Source organism: Neodiprion virginianus, chromosome 1, assembly GCF_021901495.1.
Source record: "Neodiprion virginianus isolate iyNeoVirg1 chromosome 1, iyNeoVirg1.1, whole genome shotgun sequence".
NCBI lineage: Eukaryota > Metazoa > Arthropoda > Insecta > Hymenoptera > Diprionidae > Neodiprion > Neodiprion virginianus.
Genome location: NC_060877.1, coordinates 17,412,408 through 17,438,958, shown reverse-complemented (window position 1 = coordinate 17,438,958; position 26,551 = coordinate 17,412,408). Strand labels below are relative to the sequence as shown.

General features: G+C 39.2%; 3 protein-coding genes across 7 annotated transcripts; all 3 read right to left on the bottom strand.

Moving 5' to 3' along the window:
• Nucleotides 1-9,259: 9,259 nt before the first annotated feature.
• LOC124310216 (histone H2A.Z-specific chaperone CHZ1-like) lies at nucleotides 9,260-9,745 on the bottom strand. The gene has a single exon (XM_046774025.1). The coding sequence runs from the start codon at nucleotides 9,743-9,745 to the stop codon at nucleotides 9,260-9,262; it is 486 nt and encodes a 161-aa protein (XP_046629981.1).
• Nucleotides 9,746-12,546: 2,801 nt separating this feature from the next.
• Nucleotides 12,547-16,365, bottom strand: LOC124306311 (uncharacterized). 5 transcript variants are annotated; one of them, XM_046766868.1, is made up of 7 exons: nucleotides 15,831-16,364; nucleotides 15,363-15,660; nucleotides 14,505-14,720; nucleotides 14,155-14,355; nucleotides 13,677-13,999; nucleotides 13,430-13,598; nucleotides 12,547-13,067 (listed from the first exon to the last, which is right to left on the bottom strand). In XM_046766868.1, the coding sequence occupies exons 2-7, from the start codon at nucleotides 15,631-15,633 to the stop codon at nucleotides 12,814-12,816; spliced, it is 1,434 nt and encodes a 477-aa protein (XP_046622824.1). In that variant the 5' UTR covers nucleotides 15,634-15,660; nucleotides 15,831-16,364; the 3' UTR covers nucleotides 12,547-12,813. The 5 variants fall into 5 exon arrangements, with proteins under 5 accessions (XP_046622824.1, XP_046622832.1, XP_046622840.1 ...); XM_046766876.1 differs by having other exon boundaries at nucleotides 15,363-15,639; XM_046766884.1 differs by having other exon boundaries at nucleotides 16,030-16,364.
• Nucleotides 16,366-17,285: 920 nt separating this feature from the next.
• On the bottom strand, nucleotides 17,286-19,251 carry LOC124310215 (uncharacterized). The gene is made up of 4 exons (XM_046774024.1): nucleotides 19,039-19,251; nucleotides 18,771-18,913; nucleotides 17,573-18,699; nucleotides 17,286-17,408 (listed from the first exon to the last, which is right to left on the bottom strand). The coding sequence occupies exons 2-4, from the start codon at nucleotides 18,907-18,909 to the stop codon at nucleotides 17,286-17,288; spliced, it is 1,389 nt and encodes a 462-aa protein (XP_046629980.1). The 5' UTR covers nucleotides 18,910-18,913; nucleotides 19,039-19,251.
• Between the last annotated feature and the right edge of the window lie 7,300 nt (nucleotides 19,252-26,551).

Genomic DNA, 26,551 nt, shown 5'->3' with positions numbered 1-26,551 from the left:
CCTCTATCTCCACTTTGCCATATCGCCGCGTTCTCTCGTCGCAACGGTAATTTTGTCTATCATCAAATCGTTGACTTATCTCGGAATCGTTCGAATCATCGCTTGATTGAAACAACGAGTCCGTTCGCGGTGTTTCCAAAGGTCTTACGTCTTGGGTTGGACGTGTGAAAGCTGGGCGGCGAAGTGTTGCGTCTTCGCTTAAAATTAGACGACGATAAGTATCCGCGGAAACAAACTTCTCTTCCGTGATTGTTTGACCGTCAGGCATTTGACGAGCGAATGTTATTTTTATGAGTGGATCCGTGAAAGTATTTGTTCGATGATTTTCCAAATCGATTAATTGATCTACTGCCATGTGTTCGTAGTATCGGAAATATTTCGACGAACTTCATCATTTTCTGGATTTGTTCATAGTCCAGTTCTCCTATGAACTCGAACTCTACGACGCTCTGCGTCCTCTAAGTTTTCATCCAAGTCATCAATTCTGTTTTGCCTCGTATGATTTGACCGTTCGGGGGCTAATTCAATTTCATAATCTTTATTTGTTAATGCATTATTTCTTTCTACGAACTTTTGACGGAAATGCAATTAGTTGTTTCTTTTATTTCCCACCGAGGCATTTTCGATGGGTACGAAATTACGCAAGGGATCTGAAACTCTTTTGCGGATTAACAGAATTTCGTCGTAAGACGCGCCTTCCCCTTGACTCGATGGTTCGGTTCGTGACGTAGACGATCTCTGACTTTGCGTAGGAGCGTTGGAAGGAAGACGGTCAATTGGTTTTGATAATATTTCTTCTACCGTGGCCATCTTATTTCTTTCCTGAGTTTGAGACTTCACGAACTCGTTTTGCACTGCATCCATTCTTCTAATCAAAAGAGCAATTGTATCTCCGGTCTCCGTATACTCATTGTCACCGACCAACGTAGGAGTAGGCCCCTTTGAACCCCTCCCTGTTCCTACCGACGGAAATCCACGGGCAACCCCTGAGACATCGGATATACTATCCCTCCTTGACGTGCCTGTATCTGAGGTTTGAGTATTCGATATCTCTACCTCTTCCGACGAAATCCCAGCTACTGCGCTTCCCCCTCCACACGGATTTGGAAGCGTTTCATTACGCGGTACTCCCACGTTGTCAAACGCTGACAAAAATTCGCATTTTCCTTACGCGACGACCTCGTCGATTTTGCCGGCGGTAACGTAAACGTCACGACAACGTAGATGAACAACAAATCAACTATCCAACAATTAATCCACCGGATCGTAGAATAATGTACGAGAAACCTTAACTCGACAATTATTTCGATTAACTATTTGGATTTGACAAGACAAAATTCAAATAGCCTTTAACCGACTGAATCTGTTTCAGTAAACGAAATTTAGACCGACTGAATCTACTTCAGTAAACAGACTTTAAACGGACCGAATCCTCTTCGGCCAACTCTTAACGGACTGTATCCACTTCAATCTAGAATCTTTGAACGGACTGAATCCACTTCGATCAATAAACTTTGAACGGACCGAATCCACTTCGATCAAAAACAAAAACTTTCAACGTGAAACCCAATAACCGTGGAACAAATAACTTATGCGATAAATAATTTTCGTGTTTTACTAAATACGCAAGTGAATAACAATTCAAAATAAATTAACATATATACGACAAATTTAAATTCAATTTCATATTTGATATCCGTTGTAATATACTGTAGCCTTGGCTGTTCACGCAGCTAATGTTTACATCTGGGGCTAGAGCGACTGTTCACTCGGCCCACTCACGTACAATACATAAACTTTTTTTTTAAATTGTTTTTCGTACTTTTACTATAGACCCGTAAATGTCACGGACGAAATAATAAATCTTAGATGATCGCAATCAAAATATTCTTCAAAGACGAAGATATTGTTTTGAAGCTCGCAAACAGAATTCATATTATTATATACTCATATGAGAAATACAGAAAGCGAAAAGGACGATTTTATTTATACTAGTTATATACTGTAGTCTGGACTGTTCACGCAGCTAATGTTCACATCCGGGGCTCGAGCGACTATTTACTCGGCCCGCTCACGTATCATACAAAAACTTTGTTTTTTTTACACATCGTGGCAGGAAAGGAAATTTACAACGTTATTTGTTGCAAATTCTGAACGAATCTACACTTGACTTTCCAGAACTTGACCAAATATTTCAATTGTTCAAAGACAGATACGGTTGAACTATTAATATCTCGATCTGTTTTACAATAACCAAGTACATCAAAATGAAAAATTTCGCACAAAATCCATGATTGACGGTATTATAAATTTCCACAATTTATAATACAATTTCAGTACTCTTTACGCGAATCTTGCGCGATTTTACATATTAATTTGACACAATTTTGAAGGGCATTTTGGCGAGTTTCGTACGAATTTTTCCCAAAAAAATTTTTTTCTCTACTATCTAGCCAACTTTGCCCCACGTTGGGCGTCAAATGTGAGCGGTGTATCTTTTGGCTTCTTAACATCACACTTGCCGCGACCGTGGTCCATCGGTTAGCAGGGCTCTTTTAAACAATTTACGAAAGTTTTTTAATTTATTGGGCGCCAGCTAGTATAAATACTAACAAAACTTGTCTGCTAGCGAGAGCAAGAAAAGTGAGTCCAGTTGGTGGGACCAAAATTTTGTAGAGTCAAATAAATACCAAAGATCACATGCTGCAGAATAAAAGTGTAACAGTTGACTCACGTTTGTGCTGACAATCAACGAATAATTCCTTTTATTTCGTCCTTCAAATGATATTGTTACAGGCGTCTTTCCTTCTCGTTGGATGATTTCACAAAATGCAGGCCTTGGGGTGGCCGGATCTGCTCTGACAAATACTCTCGTTCGATATGCTCACACACACACGCTAGATATGACCAACTATAATTTTACATAAATAATATACGGATATACGGATTACAATGAATCGAGTTTTACAGATCGGGATCGTTCTATACGGGTTAAGTTTCAGGCGTAGACTCGCTGGCGGGCCGTTTGTCAAACTTGCCACCTTGAAATTACGAGAATGGAGCAAGGACTCGAGTGGGGCGATTCCCAGCGCCATATTAGATGAAAGTCTTTTGCCAAAATGTGACGTACTTATTTCATCTGTCGTAACGCGCGACACTTGAATATCGTTGATAGGCGTCACTCGAGCGAACGAGTCGAGGACGACATTCTCCTGTCTCAATTTATAGTTTATATAAATGACATAATAAAAGAATTTTCGACTGATTTCAATATTGTCTTATTTGCCAACGACATGATTATTTATACGGTAAGGGGCAGTTCTGCCGAGATCAAAAGGAAACTAAATGAATAACTAATACAAACTGAAATATGATTGTGTAAAAATAAGTTAAAAATGAACGCGAAGAAGACCAAATTTATGATAATAAGAGGACCAAAACAAACCAAAGGTGAGAGCGTACGTGTAATAAGTCGAGATGGGGAAGAAATCGAAAAAGTGACGAAAATTAAGTATCTAGTTGTGATGATTGATTCGAGATTGAATTTTAAAGCGCACAAAGAATTTATTACAAAAAAAGTTCGAAAAAAGATAAGTTTTTTTTAATAAGTTAGGCAAATTCCTATCCCTTATGACGAGATGTACGGTATATAAAACAATAGTAGCCCCCCATTTAGAATATTGTAGTACGTCAATGATAAATATGAACAAGATTGATATGGATGCGATATGACAAATGCAAAACAGAGGAATAAGTTATATTACAAGGCAATCAGGAAACTCATAGATGATATGCTTAAAAGCATTATGTTTTATCAATGGGAGAGGAAGATTACATTGTAATGTGTTGTTATTTATTTATAAACTGTTAAAAGAGGATGATGAGAAAGATGTGCGTGACAGAAAATTTATGAGGGTAGGAGATGTAACAGGAAGAAGAACGCGCCAATCAAGTAATATAAGACTTGAATTTCGGAGAAGAGAAATTGGGCAAAAAGATATGTATTACCACGGATTTCAGTTGTACAATGAAATGCCAATGGAGATTGGATAATGTGGAACGTTGAAAGAGTTGAGGAAGAAAACAGTAGAATGGGTAAAGATGGGGAGAAGGTGGTGAAAGTGAAATGAGAAAACAAAGAAGAGAGCATTCTAGAGGCTTGGTAAATAGGAATAAGAATAGTAAATAAGAATTAGTGAATAAGAAATGAGGAGAGCGTAGGATAGAGGTTGTAACGTGGCATTTTTGATGCCCGTTACAAGGGGCTCCTTGAACCCTGGGCGGAACCAAAATTTAGGAATTTCCGAAATTGAGTCGCGAAGTTTTTGCAAAAGAGCGCCAGGATTAGAGTCACGCATCCGAAACTACGAGAGGGGACACCTTAGCGAATAGCGTAAGATATTTCAGGTGTTTTGTTTTTTTTATTTTTTGAGCTACAACGGCATCAGGGAAAAAGTCGACACCGGATTCGAGGAAATTGCGAAGTGGCGGACTAGCGACAATTCCGAAGGCAGGATGTCGAGGCTGCGGACGGGGAGCCGACGCAGATCCCCGCATCGCGTAAATCCAAGGTGGACGCGATTCCCGCTGGCGGCGGGCGCGCCGCAGCCTCTCCCCCTTCACCCCGCCAACAATTGACTATCGAACTTGCGGCGGACCGACTAGTGACGAGGGAGCACCACGCTCACCGTCAAAACGTCATGGAGCTTCGCGGAGGACGAGATTGCGATCTAGCTTAAATTCTGCACAGCGATGCTATTGAAGGTGCGCGTCGAGTTGCGCGATCGACGAAATCGATGAGGGATCGATTATTGCGTATTCTTGTGGGTATGACGTCACGTATGGGATGGCGTATCGAGATCCGTGTTGCGGCAGGTCGTACGTTTTTGAAATCACTCTAGTTCTGGAGGTCTTGATAAGTAGTCACGTTTTGGGGAGTTTTGTGTAGTAATGGAGTCGCCCAAAACTCGCCAGCGTAATGGAAAGGGGGTTGCAAGGATATAGAAGGTAAGCGCTGAGTAGATTGGCTATGAGAGTTCTAGATCCAAGCATGGCGGCGTGCCCCCCATGCCCCCCCCCTATGCCCCCCCCATTTTCGATGGTTTTTTTTTTTTTTTTTTTTTTTTTTGATGGTGGCCATTTTGATTTTTTGGATGGCGGCCATTTTGACGGTGACTATGATTTTTTGATGGTGGCCATTTTGATTTTTTGCTTAGTCAGACGGGTGGCCATTCACACAGCTGCCATTTTGGTTTTTGCTCAGTCGGATGGGCAGCCATTTTTATTTTTACCGTCAGACAGTTTGACAATGTGATTTTCGCTATGACGTCATCAGTATAATCGACCGATTTTGCCGTCTGCCGAGCAGCCATTCAGACAGCGGACATTTTGATTTTCATCGTCCGACAGTTCGATAATATGATTTTCGGTATGATGTCACCAGTTGGCCATTTTTTGATTTTTGCCCCAGTCGGATGGGCGGCCATTTTGATTTTTATCGTCAGACAGTTTGACAATGTGATTTATTTCTTGGCAGGCCGAAATAGCCATTTTGATTTTCGCCGTTACCCGTAAACTTTCTCGCTAATAGTTTGCCTCCAGGCGAAAATTTTACATTTGAAAAATATTAATAGAATTCATTGTAGTTATATAATTTCGCCGTTACCCGTAAACTTTCGTGCCAATAGTTTGCCCCCAGGCGAAAAATAATATTTTCCACGTACTTCGAATACATTCTTTTGCGCTAATCGATCGGTTGGCGGCATGGCAATTAGATGGACGGGGAATGCTGATGACGACCCGTAAACTTTCTCGCTAATAGTTTACCCCCACAGCGAAAATTTTACATTTGAAAAATATTAATAGAATTCATTGTAGTTATATATATAATATATATTTGAAATTACAGTTGCACTTAATGTTAAGTAAAGCCGGGGATATTCGCCGCAATTAGATGGGTTGGGAATGTTGATGGCGATTCGTAAACTTTCGCGCTAATAGTTTACCCCCAGAGCGAAAAATAATATTTTCCATGTACATCGAATACACACGAATTACAGTTGCACTTAATTCTTTTAAGTAAAGCTGGGGAAGTTCGCTACAATTAGATAGATCGAGGGGATGTTGATAACGAACCGTAAACTTTCACGCTAATAGTTTCCCTCCCAGGGCGAAAAATAATAGGTTCGGCATGTCATTTTGATTTTTCACCGTTACCTGTAAACTTCCACCGTCTGTATAAAAAGGGTTGGCACATCAAAGTTGCACATCAGTGAGTCTATAATTCTTGTGAGACGAACGCACTAAAATCATCATGATACGTAGTAACCAGTTTACCGAGGAAGAAATAATTATAGGATTCAGCGATGCGACTTCGGAGTTTTCGCTCCAAGATCTTCGGCGACTCATTGAATGTGTCCGGAGAGCTCGTGCGCAACCGCGCAGACCGCACAGGGTATATGTTGGGGATATAACATTTATCCTGCATTTCCAAAAATGGGGAAATGAGGTGATCGCGATCTTTTCGGACATCGAACCAGATGACGATGGACGCGAAGCCGATTGGATCGAGCGTCGTCAAGTCAACGAGGAATAATATACGTCCCGATATATGATTGTGCGCCCGGAAAACGTTCAACGACTGCAGCAGTGTTTGCCCTCAGAGTGAAAATAATATTTTCACCATACTTTAAATACATTCTTTTGTGCTAATCGACCGGGTGGCGGTACTGCAATTAGATAGACTGTGAATGTTGATGGTGATCCGTAAACTTTCACGCTAATAGTTTACCTCCAGGCTTATTTCCCACTCGATGTGGTGAGTGGTATATAAACGTAGGCCTATTCCGATGATGACGCCGTTCTCATCGTCTCTTCGCGTCGTGAACTGCTCGTACTAGTGAAAAACAAGAAACCGATTGAAACGTGATGGATCTAACAAAAGTTAACCACGCCGGTCGTCTGGAGAAGCCGCCAACCAAAAAGATGTCAGAACTTGAAATTGGAGCGACGTACAACATCACGGGCTTACGGTTGGTCAAAACGAAATTTGGGGCACGTGTTTTGGTGATGATCGATGAGGATTACAACGTCTTCTTACCACCGAGAATCGCAAGGGTCCTGCAAGAAGATTCAAATCAGCTGGCTGAAATGTGCAACATGGCGGAGCAAAATCGCCTGCAAATGAAATATCTTGGTGGTGAATTCAACAAGCTCGAATTTTCATGCAGTTATGCACCATAAATAAACTATGCGATTCCCAACCATCACCTCTACAAAAATTCACCCGCGAGGGGATGAATGCAGGCATGCCGGGGATCGAACTTTCACCAAGCGGATCCGAGCGGGAGTTGTAACGAATCTCGGAAATATCAACCGATACCAGCCTCTCGCTGCGGGGCTTTCGACATTCGTTGAGCTGCCCAAGGACATTCAGCGGAAGAGGGTGGTTGTGAACGTGAAAAACAAAGATGATTATTGTGAATATTTACGTTTGATGCCTCTGGTGATCCGCCATCATGCGGAAACGATTTAGACTAGATTTGAAAATGTGAATTCATATACTTAACATTTATTCATGTACTCATTTATTTATTTATTTATTATCAATATATTGAGAAATTATTCATTTTTATTCGTTTACCACGAGAAAAGTTTTCAGAAAACGAAAAAAAGTTTTCAGAAAATGAAAAAAAGTTTTCAGAAAATGAAAAAAAGTTTTCGGGAAATGAAAAAAAGTTTTCTGAAAATGAAAATAAGTTTTCTGAAGATGAAAAAAAGTTTTCTGAAAATGAAAAAAGTGTAATAATCGTATGGAGAATTGCAGATTATTATTATTATTATTATTATTATTACTATTATTATTTTCATGGTATCGAGTATGGCACATGTGCATGCAAAGGGGATAAGTGCGGAAATATTTGTATATTCAAATCTTTTATTGTAATTCGAAAATACATGCAAATTATGTTACATGTCTGTTTTATTTATCCAGCTATTGTGCGAACTATCAAAAACCCAACCTCTTCACATAGACCCGATTCCCTCGTCTGCGTAATACTTTTTCCACAAGATAGCCGTTGGGGTATTTTAGCATGCGGTCATATCGACGAGATCAGCTTGCCAGGTCTCATCCAGTTCACATACATCTACGAATCGGCGCGGATAGTTGCGCCGAGCCTGTCTGTGAAGTTCGGTTGCTATTACAGCCTTCATTGTTCCCCGCTCTTCACCTTTCAATTTTTCGAATCGCTGGCCAACCACTCTGGTTCCTCAATCGATACTAATTCCTCTGCTGGCCTGCCCCCGCGTCGGTGTTGCTTGCTTCCCAACAGTGCTAATTCCCCTGCTGGCCTGCCCCCGCGTCGTTGTTGCTTGCTCCCCCCAATATGTTTGAGGCGACTCAACTCATCTTCAATGATTTTGTTATTTATGCGCAGCTGTTTCAACTCCTCGTTGTGATTATGCGCGAAACTCGCAAAATTTGATTGAAAAGTATCCACAATATCCACAGCCATAGATTGTAAAGCGGTATTGAGAACTTTTAAGGAAACGGCATCGTTTTCCATCTGAGGATCGGCGATATTACACACTCGTTTGCTGTCTATATCGTAGTGGTTATCGGCGGTGGTTTTGAATCCAACACCCTGAGGCCCACGAATAAATTTTTTACCCCCACCGCGCTCCGAGTGCCGTCCAAATATGTCTATACTCATCACGGGGGCGGTCACAGAACAAATGATGATTCTATGTTCATCCGCCGTTAATAAACCATTCCAGCCTCACGCAACTCCTGAATAATGGAGACTATTTCGTTGGAATGGCTGGTATTGCCTGCAGCCTGTGACGCCATAAGCAGCCGGAGACGATCTACAATTTCATTCGGATCATCCCAGTAGACGTAATCAACATCTCGGCCAGCCTTTCGCGCAATCTTATAGTCGGGCAAGCCTTTACCCGATTTGTTTGGCGAGCCGACGTGTTTTGCAATGAAATTTCTATACTTTGCGCTCTTTAAATCATCTCGAAGGCTTCCATCAGCTTGATAACGTTTTCGATGTGCATTTGTCGTTGTTACAATTTTTATGTCATTATTCTTGTCCGCGTCATTTACAACCGATGCATCGGGCGATTTTTTAAACAATAATTCAAGTAATCCTGGGGTTCTCTCATAACTTTTATCTCCCACATTGACCAGATTATCAGTGAAATTGATCGGTGTATCGCCAATCATCATACCGCTTGTCAGCTTTCGAACACCCTATATGTTATCCAAATTCCTCTTTTTGCTTGTGCTAAACATTTTCAAATATTGCGCCATGGAACCCCTTGTTTTTTTCACCGGCGTACTTGTAGTAGAAATTTCATCAAACTTCAGCGTTTTATCGTTTGCATCCATGAAATTCCCATCGCTCATATCCTCATCTTCCGCAACGTCACCATCATCATCATCATCATCATCATCATCTCTGGTACTCTCACCATCTTTTTCTTCTTGTTCTTCTTTTTTCATTGTAACATGCGGTAGTTCCGTTTTAATTTCTTGTTTAATATGCCGCTGCTGCGGCTTTGAAGTATCCACTAATTGTTGCAACGGCGTTATTAATGGCTTGAATACCTCCCCCATAACCTGTTCGGTCGTGTCCTTGTCCAACTTGAGCATCTTATGCTTCCGTCGTATGATATCGGATGCTTTCGATATTTCACGCAATGTATCGCTATGCTTACGAATCTTGGCACTCTCCATGTTGCCGGACCGATTGTTGCAATAAAACTGTGAAAGTTTATGCTAGTTTATGCTTATAAAGCAGTCAAACCCCTTCCTATATCGCCCCTCATTGATTTCGCTATCCTTGTCAATTATGGTAAAACTGTATTTGTCATCATTCCAGCATGCCGAGCACAAGTCTTTAAATTGCTGATACGTCATGTCTGTGTTCACATGATCACTGTAGATGTGTTTCAGATTCATATCATCCTGTCGAAATAGCACCAATAAGTTTGCATTGTCACGCACTAGGTGTTTTGGAATGCGCGCATACGTTTGACTCAGATAAAAACTATCGATATCACGATGCCTGCCCATGCTGAAGTATGCTCTGATATTATCTTGCTTTTCACAGGCCACATCGTCGAAAATCATAACAGAGTTGGGGCGAGCATCTTCCGGTTTTACAACCTTGTCGTTCTCACGAAACGGGAAATAACCCACACCATGCACGGGTTCTAGCAACTTTCGCAAAAGTTGATACTTTGGCTGGATGAGAGATTTCGAATAGACGTAGACATTTTCGAATCGCAATCCATTGCCGTGCGCGATGAGTGAGAGAAGAGCATTAGTTTTACCACAATTCGATGGCCCGCAAAAAATTGCTCTCACGGTATTTGGTAGCAATTTTCCATGCCGTTTTTCTATCTTCCCCTTTGCGCGTTGAACCATTTTATCAAAATTCTCGATAGGTAGTTTATCGGGTTGATCTTGAAATCTCATGATGCTTCGTGAGCATGACAACGAGAACTGAAATGACGGCATATAAATTCCCCCCTTTTTATAGAAGTCACGTTAGTTGTTGCTGGACTATGAGGACGTGCACACGGAAGAAACGCGGTGGTGGTTTGTTAAATAAAATCATCAATCATCTCCCAGTTGAATTGCACGTACCAGGGTATCAGTACTGTGGACCTAGAACAAAATTAGCCAAGAGGTTGGCTCGTGGCGATTTGGGGATCAATCCGCTGGATGTCGCATGCAAAGACCACGACATTGCATACGCAAAGAATCGCGATATTGCGGCGAGAAATCTTGCCGATAAAGCGCTCGCTGAGAAGGCGTGGAATCGCGTGCTGGCCAAGGACGCTAGTGTGGGCGAAAAGGCAGTAGCCTGGGGAGTCACCAACACCATGAAAGCTAAATCTAAATTCGGAATGGGCTTAGCTGCGAAGCTATCGAAACTTGAAGCGGCCGCGCAAAAGAAATCGGGAACAGGTGGAAAGAATAAACATCGGAAGAGAACGGTGAATCTTAAGTCCATCATCACAGCAGCAAAGGATGCCATGCGACCGGGTTATAAAGCCGTTGAGTCGGCGTTGGCGGGCGCTCGTGCGGCTGCAAGTGGGATTGTGAAGAATGGTCGTTTGCCTCGCGTTATACCTGTGCCCGATAAAATTGGTGGCTTCCTACCGTTTCTCATTCCAATTCTGACTGGTCTGAGCGCTACTGGAGCTCTTGCGGGTGGTGCTGCAGGTATAGCTAAAGCCGTCAACGACGCTAGTGCCAACAAACATCGGTTGAACGAGGCCAAACGGCACAATACAACAATGGAGGCGATTGCTTTGGGCAAGGGATTATACCTGCGACCCTACCGCAGCGGAATGGGCCTGTACTTACGTCCGGCAAAAAACTGATACAGCTACCACACCGAGCTCTCACCAACATCGATTTACTCAAATATGCTAAAAATATGAAAATTTCGCATTTTCGCGGTGTTTTAATGCGGAATGATCTGCCTAAATCGGGGGCAAAAATGCGGGAATCTGCAATTATTAATCTTGACGATAAAAACGGCCCAGGGACACATTGGGTTGCGTACAAGAAAAATGGTGACCATGTTGCGTATTTCGATAGTTTCGGTGATTTGAAGCCACCTAAGGAGCTGATGAGGTATCTCGGTGTTGGTAGCGTTGAATAAAACCACAAGAGGTATCAGGAATATGATACTGTGTTTTGCGGGCACTTATGCCTCAAATTTCTCAGCGAACAGTTATAAAAAGACAAGTGTGACAGAAGCAAGCATCAGTCATGTCGGAATCGTTGACGTTAACACTGTCAGGTACATCCTCCGTGCTGGAGGCTCAATATTTCCCCCCAATCGAGTTATCGCCGGAGAAAAACTATGTTCTCGGACTCGTCGAGTTCAGGAACATTCAATTCAATACCCAATATTTATGAAACATGTAATAAATTTTACCTGAAACGGGCGGACAACAGCAGAGAGATCATTACAATACCCACGGGGAGCTATGAAATTGAGGATATTGAAAAATTTCTGTGTAAGGAGCTACCCTCCGACGTCACCCTCAGTCTGAGAGCTAACGACAGCGAGCTGAACAGTGAAGTCACGCGCAATCATGTGGTAGACTTTAAGCCCAAAGATTCCATCGGCAGATTGTTGGGATTTAAAGCGGTTGAGCTAGCACGAGGCGTTACTCATAAATCTGAATTACCAGTGGCTATACTGAAGGTTAATACTTCCCGTGCAGAAATTTAATTCCGGTGCTGCCTAGCACCTGGCTAGTTTTCCATGAATCTGGCTTGGCAATGGCTAGGTCAGCTGGGCTGAGCCAGTCCTGGCGTGTAACACATTTCTACGCAGTGCCTAGCCAGAAGGTCTGACTAGGGTCTAACCAGTTAAGTTAATAGGGTCTAGCCAGAATCCTTGCAAGTAGCTATTCATATAATTATCGGAAAAAAGGATAAAGGATAAATTCTAGAATGAATATTTCGCAACGTATGAAAGTTCTATTCATTTATATTATTATATTATTATTTTCTTCAATACATCATATCAGTCAGCAGTAAAGTACGTAGGATTTTTTTTTTTAAACATGTAAGTGAAAAATATGTTAGTAGTGAATTTCTTTTTTTTTTAATACATCACTAAATAGAAAATACGTAAGTAACACATATTTTTTTTATTTTTCAAACCCATCAGTGAGTAGAAAAGTACGTAAATAATGACTTTTTTTTTAATACTTTTTTTTTAATCAGTAAGCACAAAAGTACACAACTATTTTGGGAAGTTTTCGAATACGTTACTAAGAAGATTTGTCTGTGGATTTACGAGACAACGATTCCATGCTGGTGCCGCTGCAATGTACATTGACACAAACTGATTGGACTGCAGCGATTGTAGTACTCTTTGCAGCTTTTTTCTTTAGTCGAGATTTACGATGCCCATCCCAATCGACGGCATTACTCAGGCAGTTACCGAGTTCTCGATAAACACTCTTTTCAGTTACATGTGTCATTGATCCCTGCGCTCCCTCTTTGTATTTCAACAAAAGCACATCTGGAAGAAAAGACTTTAGTTAAAAAAACTAAACAACCCTGCTTTCTTTTTCTTCTAAAAGAGCAAATCGTGGTGGAAAGTCTATTAGTTTGTAAAGTTGGTGTCATCAATTTCAAAATTGCTTTAAGTCTTCACGATGATAGGTCTTACCTAGACTGAATCCAACTATACCTACAAGGCGAAGTCTGACATACCCTGAATTGTACTGTAATTTACTTCAAAAACGAAAAGCAGGCAGTTGTCTTTTCTCTTTTTAAAATGGGAAAAACCTTTTGGCATACCTATACGGATTCTTCGAAGATGAGTGAACAAAAATCTATCAGGTATGATTTAACGATTGAGGTTAACGATAATTGTGTTACCCAGCAATATTCCACAAAGTTGTGTCTCTTTGAAAATGCGTTTATCCATGCCAGCCTTCACTGCGTTGAAATTCAAGGCCACATCCCGTGAAATATTTTTTTTCAATAATGCCGTCACATTTTTTGGTAAGGTTGCATTGTGGTCGAAAACGAAATGCAATGTACTAGTCTATAGAGAGATTGAAGCAATGAGTGAGATATTGTATAAGTGACAATACAAATTCAGTATCCAAATTTTTTTACTCACGAATTCTTTACGAAATTTTTTGTCAGCTTTTAATTTCTCGTCGAATGCGTCAAAGTCCTTCAAAGTCGTTACAGGCAGGTTCAGATCATATTGTGTCGTAAAACTTTGGACATTTGCCCCATGAGCATCCATCGCTAAGGCCGATTTTTCAACGATGGCCTTGAGTTTGTCGATGGCTTTGGTTAGCATTTGAACATCGTATCTCAGTCCGCTAAGGATATCACAATCTCTCTGATTCAGTTCAGAGCTATTTTCTTTAGGCACATTTTTTGTGGATTTTGACACTTCACGTGATGATCTTTTGCTCAGTTTTCGTTCAATTTCTAGAACAAAATTTTGATGTAAAAAAATTAATTATAATGATGTATTATTCGACGAGGTTCTTGGTGTTTCTAGAAATTATTCATATCAAATTAGGTTCCAGAAATGTCGAAAAACGGCAATTGAATGAAACAATTTAAATAGTTTTTGTACACACCTTGAACGTGGTTTTTGCCGGTAGAGGAAGCATGTTCTTGTTTTGATTTTTGCTTCGGTTTTTTTCTGGGTTTGATCACATTGCTGTTTTCATCAGCTGTTGACTCATTGTCAGTTTCTGTCATATTTTTAAGTTTTGTATTTTTTTTCTTGGCCTTGATGCTGTTAATACAAGGAATTGGGTCAGATGTTTCAAAGGATGCTGTAACAATATATCCGCACTTCTGATTTTGCACAAGAGTGAAAATTTTGAGGGCCCTATCGAAGAAGCGAAAATTGCGCCGCCATTTTGGTCACCCAAGTGTCTAATTTATATATGTATAATATATATATTGTATATATTATATTTACAGTCTACATTTGATGCATAATCGTCATTCCTGGAGGTGTTAATGGGTTGCACTTGCATCAACTTTTCAGCAATTGCTTTATCGCCTTTGACTTTGATTCTCTGATATGCTTTTTTAGCTGCCTCTGATTTTTTTTCTGGTAACGTTCCATCCTCTGTGTATACAAATTTCTTGTCTGCTAATACTTTGAGACGTTTCATTGCATCATCATAAGTTGCTAGAAGAAGAAAAAATATAACAGAAATTTTTAACCTTCCATTATTTACAAGAAATGTTGCTCTCAGCTGAACTTTTTGATGCTATACAAATTATTTGGCAGTGAAAAATAAATTTTGATAATTTTAACTTTTTATTGCTCGTCTTCACATGTACACGATTCAAAATTGATGTGTTAAAAAGCTCAATGTATATTTGATCGGTATACGTCTAGATCTGAGATCAGAAGACACGAAATCAATCATGTGCTTGTGTTATTCGTTGCCACAACCCACAAAAATATATGAATTTTTGCAAAGCCGGCTTCTACAATATTGACTCTGTTAAAAGTTTCAGACGTAGACTATGTGACGGCTACACAGTGCAAGCTTGTGAGCTTCGGATGACCCTCAGAACCCAAGATTTTCATATCTTCTGATTTCAGCTCCGTCGACATATAACTGGGTTTACTTATAACTCTCTGAGAGCAGTGACTTTAAATACTGATCGAATCTTATGGCGTTATAGTGAGACTATACAGACGAACCTTTGTGATATGAACTGAATACGTCATCTTTTCAAAATTTAACAGTTATTCCCCTTTGATGATTATTTCCGAACAATATACAAATCTAATAGAAAACGCAACAGATCATTTACTTACTCGCATGTCCCTTGAGTGTTATTGGGTAGACAGGCCAAGATTCTTGTAGAGGGCTTTGTTCTTTGACGAGCCAACACAAAAGTTCAGAGTCCTCTACTGAATACGGAGGTGGCATGAATTTGCATTGGCATCTGCCAGTCGATGGGTTATAGGAAATCCAAGTCGATGGTACGCATTCTATCGTGCCTCGTTTTTGTTTTCTATTAGGTGGATCGAATTCGACTAATTGAAAAGCCTTGATGGCCTCTTCTGCCTCTTTATCATCTCCCATTATATGCTTAAAATACGAAGAGGGATTCTGTTCATAATATAAAGGCGTCTGTTATATGTATATATGCGCTGTTACAGGTTTAGTAAGATTAGGTTAGGTTAGGGTAGAGTACGCACGTGTCATATTTATATAAATAGTTTCTTATTGTGTCGTAATAAATATAAATGTCTGTACTTGAATATTCAAGGACAACTTACGAAGAATAGTCGATGGCACAGGTAGCTGTTATAAAAAATGATAAGCGATGCAATGTAAGGTTAGCACGTGGGATAACACGTTCAGCGAGCCGTTCGGTATTTGCGCAGCACGTTTTGTGTTTTGTACACTTTTGATCACTTCTCACTTCGTAAAGTTCAAAACAGCTTGCTTTCGTAATAATTTTAATGAACCACTTACAAAAAAATTCCAGCTTTTTCAAATGATTGCAATTTTCGTGAAAGAAAAATCCAGGCACTTCTAGGCTTTTAGGACGCTGTACACAACACGTGCCGGAACGACGATAGTCAACAAGTCGCCACTATCGACATGTCGCCACAGTCACGCGCGTTATTTAAATATCGAGACACATCAGAAACGTCCTCGTCAAAAATAATTCCAGTGTCGGCAATTGATTGACGGTCTTCCCATACTCAAACGAATAATATTGATATATGTATTATACATATATAATATATATGTATATTTATACATATATTATTCGTGAAAATAAGCTTGCGCATTACACCTTGTGACACTCGCCCTGAAATTAAATAGGGATAATAGTACATTTCTAAACAAGTATGGATAAGGCTTTTTGACGAGACGTGAGGTTTACGGCGCGAGCCGAAGGCGAGTGCTTGTAACACGCATGTCAAAAAACCTTATCCATACGAGTTTCGAGTTGTACTTTTCATCACTAGAGCCACGAAATCACGACGAAGTCGCGTTGGTCGAGATTTTGAGGTTAGAGTACTGAAAAATATTATTTATTGTTAAAATATAAAAAGATATCCAGCTACTTTTTTCGGATTAATACAAGTATATACGTAACATTACACTGTATACCACGTTTCAACCGACCTGTGTTAAATTAATGTAATAGAGATATTCCATATGTTTTCTCTCTTCCAGGCAAACGTAATATTATCATTTTGCGTTTGATTTGATCAATAGGGCACGTAATTGTAGTTGCAGATGATCTGTCTTCAAGCACCCATTCTTCCAGCACTCTCGAATCACACGGATACATATACAGCGACTCTTTGATTTTCCATTTTTTTCCAATAATTGTCACGTCTTCTAGATTGTCATCAGGGTACGACATAAGATTTATTTCGAGAATAGTGCCATTTTTAAGAAGAACTACATTATCGGGAGCCTTGACCGAAAGTATATATTTCCCTTTGAATTTCAGTTTCGATATCGCTTTGTGATTCATCCTACAATTTGGGATATCACTATTCTCCTTGAGTATCTCTACATACTGGGGTAGAGTTGCTTTATGATTTTTTATCGAAAATTTCTCATTCAAGCGGCGACAGATTTGAGCCAATGGTCGATTTGGCGAATGGACTAACTTTTTTATGTGACCGAGTGCATTTTCAAAAGGAAATGTAGTTATCTTTGTAAGGGAGCACTTCATGTTCTTAGCATCATCGGCCATATGAATTAAGTTATGAAGGTTCATGATTTGCGAATCTGGGCCATAATATTGGCGCATAACTAAGAAAAAACTTCTGAGATACTTCTTTGCAAACCTGTTGTACCTGAGGGCTAGATCTTCGCAGCATAAAATTCTGCATGCCGCATGAAATAATAAAAAATGTTTATATAGTCTATTGTTCAAAATACCCTTCAAGACTACAACTCCACAATATAATAGAAAAAATCTAAACTCGGTGGCCTTCCACTTTGCTATAAACGCTACGGACCGTGGTTTACGTTGAAATTCAGAAGTTACCAGAATTTTTAAATACTCCATTCTGCGAGACAGTTCGATTCGACTTCTGCGGCCTAGTCTGAGATGGAGATTGCCTAAAAGCCAAAAGTCTTTCAAAAGTTTCTTCATCACACCATGACAAGCTAAGTGCAAGAAATCGAGAATAAATAACAAGACCAAGTTTACTGCAGGTCTTAAACGTAGCAATGGCGAAACACTATTGTGATGCTCTCGCTGCCTTTGTCTATTAAAGTCCTCAGCACTTCGTTCAGGACAATCCGCATCAGGAAATACAGTAGATCTGCCAGGTCTGCATCCTCTCACGGTACACCTTTCACACGCATAATATCCAGTATGACCCTTAACACATTTGAGGAAAGACCTAGCTGGCGTATCACATATGAAACTTTGAATTTTTACTTGAAACAGTCTGCCATTAATGTCAATACCATTCGCTGATAGTTGGTTCATTTCCTCAATGAACTCATCCAAGAACTCATCAACTCTTTTTGGTTTTGTAGAACCTGCGTATATAGCTACAGGCACCGGCTCGTATATGTCTGGTTCGTGGACAACTTTACACAAAATGGGCCACAGTTGAGTGTTACTTGATTTAAAGAGAGGCAGTCCGTCGACATTAACTTGGATCAAAATTTCATTACCTATGTGCACTTCTTCATTGACACAGGCTCGAAGCCTTTCAGCAATACCAAAGTACACGAATTGTCCCATATTTCCATCATAATCTTCCATGTCTTGTATATCATAGGCCACTGCCGATGTACGTAGAAATGTTTTTGCTGTCTTTGGAAGTTCAGGCAGCAATCTTCTCCTCAAAATCACCAAAAGCCCATCCAATTGAGAATGACTAAGGTGTTCTTTTATTGCCCATTTTCGAATTTCCTCAGCTTCATTTCGTTCATTCAAACTATCGTCAGTCGCTTCATTTATAGATGAGCCGATATCACTGTTTTCATCAATGACACTGGCTGATGATACACTTTCTTCGTGGTCTATCTGAGAACCGTCACCTGAGTCACCATTCTCTTCGTCGATCTCACTTTGGCTATGTTCAAGTAATTGTTCAGAAATACCACCCTCGGATACATCTTCTTCAGACCTATTACTATTTTCTTGATCACTGACACCTGCAATTCATACTTGCTTTATAACAACTGAAATTTTATTTCACTTATAGGTTGATGCTTATATTACACACATTCAGTTTCGGAGTTGATGTCAGAGTCACTGTCATCATTTAGCGGATGGTTCTGTGGCACAATAGTGTTTTGATGAACGAAACGATGCCTTCGCACACGGTCGCGTGTTCGTCGTCGTTTTTCAATTATGTTATTCATTATGCTGAAATAGATAGACAATAAAACATAAAAATGATAGGATAGAAATTTTTAGGTTATGTTACCTTCAAAACATATTTACTATGGTATTCTACATTCCCATTACGAAGATTACGAAAATCAACTCACAAATATCACAGTGGACGTCTGGAGTAAACTTTAAAAATTATAAGTTGGAGTACTGATAAATAATGGTAAACACCGGTAATAAGTTTTCATCAGCGAACAACGACCAGTTTCTGGACAGTGTTGGCTAGGGAACGCGGAATTGGGCCGAACTCGCCAATGCCGAGGCAGGGCCTGTACAGGTTGCGCTAGCCAGTAAATCACTACGAGGTGCTAGAGAGTAGCCTGGCTTTCCAGTTCAAATTTCTGCACGGGTTTACGCGTTGAGTGTAACATAACCGCGGGGGCGTACATAAACGGGCGTCGAGCTCATACGATTCACGAATTTTTCCCAACCGTTCCATCAGGATATAAGATTGTCGAAGTGCCTGCCAGCATCATTTACCTACCAATCGCCGTACTGTGGATACAGCATTTGCAGCTGAGAATAGTTGATCAAGACGACGAGCTGATTAATTTTCGTGGTGAAACGATTACTGTGCGTTTACACGTGAAAACACTGAAATAATGGGAATCGTGTTTGAGACAAGAAAGTTGGGCAAAAGTTATAAAACTCAAACGTCATGGCCAAAAATCGTCGGTCGCCTGACACCTCTGACAACGTTTACACCGCCTACGAGACTGACACCTCTGAACGTTCGGTTTCTCCAGAGCCTAGGTCTTCGATTACGTGGAAATTTTGGAAAATAAAAATTCGTGTTCGCTGTATCCTGTGTGTGTTACCATGGAAGAAATAATAGAAATACAGAAACCTGTGGTATTGGACGAATCGATCGCGCACTCTGAGATTCATGCTCATCAGCCGTTTGCATCATCCACCTTCCAGAACAACGATGAAATCCGTATTGTTGTTCAACATCAAGACTTGTGTCTACTGCCTAGTAAAAGCTCTCTACACATTCATGAAAAAATCACAAAGGCTGATGGCGTGGCTGCGGTGGCGGTTACGAAATTGATCAATATGGCCGTTTGCCACTTGTTCGAGGAAGTTCGCTATGAGTTGAACGGTGTAGAGATTGATCGGAATAAAAATGTCGGCATCACCAGCACTATGAAGGGTTACGTATCCTTGAGTCCGGGCCAGCAATATAGTTTGGAAAATACCGGGTGGTTAAGTGGGGATAACGAACTAACCGATGCCAATGGAAATTTCGATGTTGTTTTACCGTTAAATTATGTGCTAGGCTTCGCCGAGGATTATTGCCGAGTTGTTGTTAATGCTAAACATGAGTTAATTCTCACACGTTATTCAGAATGTAATTGTTGGTGAATAAAAAATATCTATTCAATGCATCCAACAGCCATTTTAGCGCGAAAGTTTACGAATCGCCATCAACATTCCCAACCCATCTAATTGCGGCGAACATCCCCGGCTTTACTTAACATTAAGTGCAACTGTAATTTCAAATATATATTAAGATATATATATATATATATATATATATATATATATTAGGGTGGGTCAAAAAAATCAAGTATTTTTTTTTTTGGATTCGACACACGAAAACTAGTTCCTAGCTACCTCTAGAAAGTACTTACCAAATCTAAGCTCTTAATATTAACGGGAAGATTATGCTCATCATAGTTTTCCATTTTCAATTTAGTCTTATATAAAAATGGCCATATCTTATCACCAATAGATTGTTAAATTAGTTGCATCGTCAATATTTATAGGAAATTGAACGCTCTACAAAAATGGTCTCTTATACTTTTTTCATTAATCTAACCATTTAAAAGATATTCAAGGTGAAAGGTTGAAGTATTTTAAGGAAAATAACTTTTTGTTTTGAATTTTGTAACTTACTAAAAAATAATTATTGTCAAATGAGTTTCAGATATTTTCATAGGAAATTGAACGCTCTACAAAAAAGGTTTCTTGTGGTTAATCGATTACTGTAACCATTTAGAAGATATTCGCAGTAGAATCCCAATGCCAGAGAATTGAATAGTCTACGGCAGATTTGCATTTTTACAGTAATGGTATATTTGAAGGCTTGGTTTTCATCAACTTCTGCGATTGCAGCTGCTAATAACGATTTAGAATTTTTAAAACAACTGATTGAATACAAAAAGATTGATGCTTCAATTTCATCAGCAACTATTGACAAAATGACTTCACATTTGTGGTATTTAAATGATGAACTCGCCATTTTATCACTGTTTGATAATACTGTTCCACTTGATATGAAAAAGAAAATAGTCGAAGCTGTAAAAACTCGAGATGGTATTAAATCTAAAGTTAAAAGATTTGAAATCGATCGAAAGAACATAAATTCAATCATTCAAAAGGATTTGAGTGACTTTATTTCTCAGAGATCATTGAATTTATTTAAAATATTCAACCTACCATATGATTTTCTTGATCTTGACATTGAATTGTGGACTTCCGATGACAGTTATAAAGAAAATGAAGACTATTTTAGGCAATTAAAAGTTGTAAATGACGCAGCAGAGCGTGGAGTAGCGCTGGTATCTGAATACAACCAATGCTTGACAAAAAACGAAGACCAGTTTCAATATTTATTGCAAGTTGTCAAGGAACATCGAGCAAAATTTCCGAATTGCAATAAAAGTCAATTTTTATAACTTAAACAAAAAGAAAAAATATATTTTTGTATCAATACTGTATTGAATTATAAAATTTCATATGGTAAAATAGAATTTTTTTTTTCTGCTGATATATTTGATGATATTTCTTAAATAAAAACCTTCTCTTTCTGGAATAGATCATAAATTATCTCAAAATCCATCAAATAAATGGATAAATTGGAAATAATTATTTAAAAACTATTAAAATCAACAGGCATTGGGATTCTACTGCGAATATCTTCTAAATGGTTACAGTAATCGATTAACCACAAGAAACCTTTTTTGTAGAGCGTTCAATTTCCTATGAAAATATCTGAAACTCATTTGACAATAATTATTTTTTAGTAAGTTACAAAATTCAAAACAAAAAGTTATTTTCCTTAAAATACTTCAACCTTTCACCTTGAATATCTTTTAAATGGTTAGATTAATGAAAAAAGTATAAGAGACCATTTTTGTAGAGCGTTCAATTTCCTATAAATATTGACGATGCAACTAATTTAACAATCTATTGGTGATAAGATATGGCCATTTTTATATAAGACTAAATTGAAAATGGAAAACTATGATGAGCATAATCTTCCCGTTAATATTAAGAGCTTAGATTTGGTAAGTACTTTCTAGAGGTAGCTAGGAACTAGTTTTCGTGTGTCGAATCCAAAAAAAAAAATACTTGATTTTTTTGACCCACCCTAATATATATATATATATATATATATACAGGGTGTCCCTAAATTGAGGGACACGGACCAGCCAGCGTGATACCTGACTGAAATGCAACCGAGAATTTCTTTACCGGAAGGTCGTCCGACGCATAGTTTTTGAATTATAAGCGATAGCGTTAAGCCAATCAGAGTGCACCATTTCAACTGGATTTGCCGCCACGGAAATTGCTGTTTTGTTCGTCTGGGTGAATTATTATTATTCGGTTACAAAGTAAATATCGGCACCTCCCCTCTCTCGCTGTTGTACCCCTTCTCGAGCGCTGACCTCGGTATTGTTGCCGCGGCACACGCTGCCGGCCGCACACCCACGGACGCACACTCGTGTGTGTGAAAATAAGCGAATGCCCAGCTACACAATACTACCAAACACACATCTACGAGTGAAAATAAAAATAAATCTCGAAATAAATCAGCCGATTTAAGATTTAATGTTATAAACACTTCCAATCATCGATGTATGCATAAAACTAGAGATTTAAGACGATTGATATGCCGTTAGGGTTCATAATTAGTCATTCAATCAATCTGAATTATGCTTTCCGAACATTTTCTGTGTCTTTGCAACATGTTTTTTCCACTAGTTTGAAATTCATCATTGACATACGATTCTTCAATAATGCGAGGAAACAACAACTCGCTGAATTGACGTGTCAATAGGTTTGTAAATCAATTACAATTCACCTGAGTTAACACAAAATAACTGAATAAATGAGAATTCACTGAATCACTAAAAATGATAACTGAAATCATGAGAATTATTTGAGATATAACTGAATTAGGAAGAGTTGTGATAAGTCAAGTTACTTTGAATAACTTTAGATTCGTGCCAAAATTTTATGTTTAGAGAGAAAAATAATTAAATTCAAATAAAAAAGTGATTTTAAATCAAGAAGAAGAAAATTTCCAAATACCTGAATTCAAATGAAGCAATTTGAATTTAATAAATCTATCTGAATTTAAGGAAAAATAATAATTATTATTTGGACCAGAAAAATGAAGTCGAATTACATGAATAAATTCAATTAATTCAACTCAAAAAAATATGGTATCATTCAAATTCCCAGTTATTTCCTCGTCGATTCAATGTGGGTCTGGAGTGGCAAGTAACGTTCAAATTGTTGAGATCAATGCTAGTGATGGCCACTTATCTGAGAACAATCGATGTATCGATTAATCGATTTCAACAAAATGATCGGCACGGCTCGATTGAATTGGTAAAAATTAATCGTTTTGCTAAATTTCTGCGTGTAGTCTCAATATCACAAGAGATATTTTGGTAATTTATAGTCTTATTCAAAATATTTTGGTCCAAATAATAATTATTATTTTTCCTTAAATTCAGATAGATTTATTAAATTCAAATTGCTTCATTTGAATTCAGGTATTTGGAAATTTTCTTCTTCTTGATTTAAAATCACTTTTTTATTTGAATTTAATTATTTTTCTCTCTAAACATAAAATTTTGGCACGAATCTAAAGTTATTCAAAGTAACTTGACTTATCACAACTCTTCCTAATTCAGTTATATCTCAAATAATTCTCATGATTTCAGTTATCATTTTTAGTGATTCAGTGAATTCTCATTTATTCAGTTATTTTGTGTTAACTCAGGTGAATTGTAATTGATTTACAAACCTATTGACACGTCAATTCAGCGAGTTGTTGTTTCCTCGCATTATTGAAGAATCGTATGTCAATGATGAATTTCAAACTAGTGGAAAAAACATGTTGCAAAGACACAGAAAATGTTCGGAAAGCATAATTCAGATTGATTGAATGACTAATTATGAACCCTAACGGCATATCAATCGTCTTAAATCTCTAGTTTTATGCATACATCGATGATTGGAAGTGTTTATAACATTAAATCTTAAATCGGCTGATTTATTTCGAGATTTATTTTTATTTTCACTCGTAGATGTGTGTTTGGTAGTATTGTGTAGCTGGGCATTCGCTTATTTTCACACACACGAGTGTGCGTCCGTGGGTGTGCGGCCGGCAGCGTGTGCCGCGGCAACAATACCGAGGTCAGCGCTCGAGAAGGGGTACAACAGCGAGAGAGGGGAGGTGCCGATATTTACTTTGTAACCGAATAATAATAATTCACCCAGACGAACAAAACAGCAATTTCCGTGGCGGCAAATCCAGTTGAAATGGTGCACTCTGATTGGCTTAACGCTATCGCTTATAATTCAAAAACTATGCGTCGGACGACCTTCCGGTAAAGAAATTCTCGGTTGCATTTCAGTCAGGTATCACGCTGGCTGGTCCGTGTCCCTCAATTTAGGGACACGCTGTATATATATATATATATATATTGTAACGTGGCGTTTCAGAATCGCCCGTCACAAGGGCACACAACCGCTATTATTTTTAGTTTACGCGTCCTCAGCAGGGTACTCCAAACGAACTCGATACAAAATAGGCAATATCTACTTTTAACTAATTCTTTTCTGTAAATTCTTTATTTCGCGCTTCGGCGCAAGCTAACAAGGTACTTGGACGACTACGATCCCGATCAACAAGGGACCACTATCTACCGTTTGCAGCTCTCGACGACTTCGCCTACTGACGGTCTCACCAGACTACACTGGCTACCTTGGTGCACCTTTATATACACCTGGGGTAGCATCCATCCGAACCTTCCGTATCGCCTCGACTGCCGGTGAACAGGGAGATAAAAATCCTCCCGGCGGCCGGGGGCATCGTTCTTCAAAGAGGAACTAGCCGCCTCCCTATCGACGAGGACCGATTGTGTGGGTCGTGGTCCACGGTTTGGCCAACCGTCTGACTGCACGGCCTCAGGTACAGGCAGCTAGCTACTGCCTGTACAAAAGCCGGTGGAGGTGAACAATGAGGCGTCACTCTCCACCCGCTAACTTTGACCGAGAGGCACCCTGTGTGTGCCTCTGTCGAAGAAGTCCCCGAGGATAGGCAGCCTGGACTGCAAACTGGAGCGACTATGAAACCGTACGAGTTGGTGTCAACGACGAAATCGCGAGCAGCACATTGCACAACATCTAGCGGTAATTTTTGGAAAACGTACGACCACGCAGTAACCGATATTCGCCACAGGGGGATGGCCTATTTGCGGTGGGGGTCAAGCGACCAATCAAAGAAGAAGAATCACCTCACGACAACCGCGAGATCGGCGAGCTGAACTACGACCTGCTATTCTACGCTCGACCTGTCGAGGAACAGCTTCAATTTTCCAATCGCTCTCCCGACCTCTCTACCGTTTTAAGCTACCGTTCTACCGTCTATCCTACCGCTATCGTTCTACCGTCTATCCTACCGCTATCCTTTATCTTTCTAAATTCTTTTCCTTCTCTTTTTCCTTTTCTTCCCAGTTTTGTTATTCTGTAGTATAATTTAAATTAAAATCAGTTTGTGTGCCTGAGATCGACCGTTAAGGTAAGGCTTCTGCCTTTGAATTGTACTGTTACGAAGTTGCTCACAATTTCTATTCTTTCTCGTAATATTTATCGATTTTGCGTGAATCATGGTCCGCGATTAAAGTTGCTGTAAGCCGCCGTGTGGCTGCATGATTCCGGTCATTAATATTATATTTATTGTTTCTTGATTGCATCGTGTGATGCCATTTTGTGTGAATCATGGTCCACGACTTCCGTGTGACTGCATGATTTCAGTAATTCATTATTTTCGTATCTGAGCGACCTCGTAACTGCCAAATAATTATCTCTTGTATCTATGACTTTTCTGATCATTTGTGAATCTCTATTATCTTGCTTCTGTAGTCTCTATCGTATTTTGAGCCCTATTGGCTTCATATTTTATTCCATACTCTCTTTGTAATAGTAGTGTGCTTTATATTTTATTTCTGCTATTGCTTATTATATTTTTATTTATTTTTGTGCCTATTGTATCGTATATCGAGTTCTATGGAGTACAAGCGAGCGTAGAATCACCCTTAGATATTACCGCATTTTTCTTTGTTACTATTGACCATTTTATATTATTTTTGCCTGTTATTTATTTCCCCGTATTTTGTTAAATTAAGTTCTGTAAACTATTCTTTTGTATTGCGGTGTATTTTTGTATATTTCTCTATTTTGTAAATTCTCCGAAATTCTCTCACTCTCATAACTTTGTATTTTGGTATTCTCTCAAAAGTTATGTTTAGGAATTCACTATTTAATTCCTCAATTATGTAATGATTATAAGTTATCGAATCTACCGTA

Bases quoted from the DNA above. Each gene is read 5' to 3' on its own strand.
- LOC124310215 (XM_046774024.1), bottom strand. From the start codon at position 18,909: ATGAATAACATAATTGAAAAACGACGACGAACACGCGACCGTGTGCGA. The intron at 18,700-18,770 runs GTGTGTAATATA...TATGAATTGCAG, and splicing joins CATCAACTCCGAAACTGAAT to GTGTCAGTGATCAAGAAAAT. The intron at 17,409-17,572 runs GTAACTTCTGAA...TGCGGCATGCAG, and splicing joins TGGAGTATTTAAAAATTCTG to AATTTTATGCTGCGAAGATC.
- LOC124306311 (XM_046766868.1), bottom strand. From the start codon at position 15,633: ATGGGAGATGATAAAGAGGCAGAAGAGGCCATCAAGGCTTTTCAATTA. The intron at 14,721-15,362 runs GTAAGTAAATGA...TTCTTCTTCTAG, and splicing joins AACACTCAAGGGACATGCGA to CAACTTATGATGATGCAATG. The intron at 14,000-14,154 runs GTGTGTACAAAA...ATTTTGTTCTAG, and splicing joins CGGCAAAAACCACGTTCAAG to AAATTGAACGAAAACTGAGC.
- LOC124310216 (XM_046774025.1), bottom strand. From the start codon at position 9,745: ATGGAGAGTGCCAAGATTCGTAAGCATAGCGATACATTGCGTGAAATA.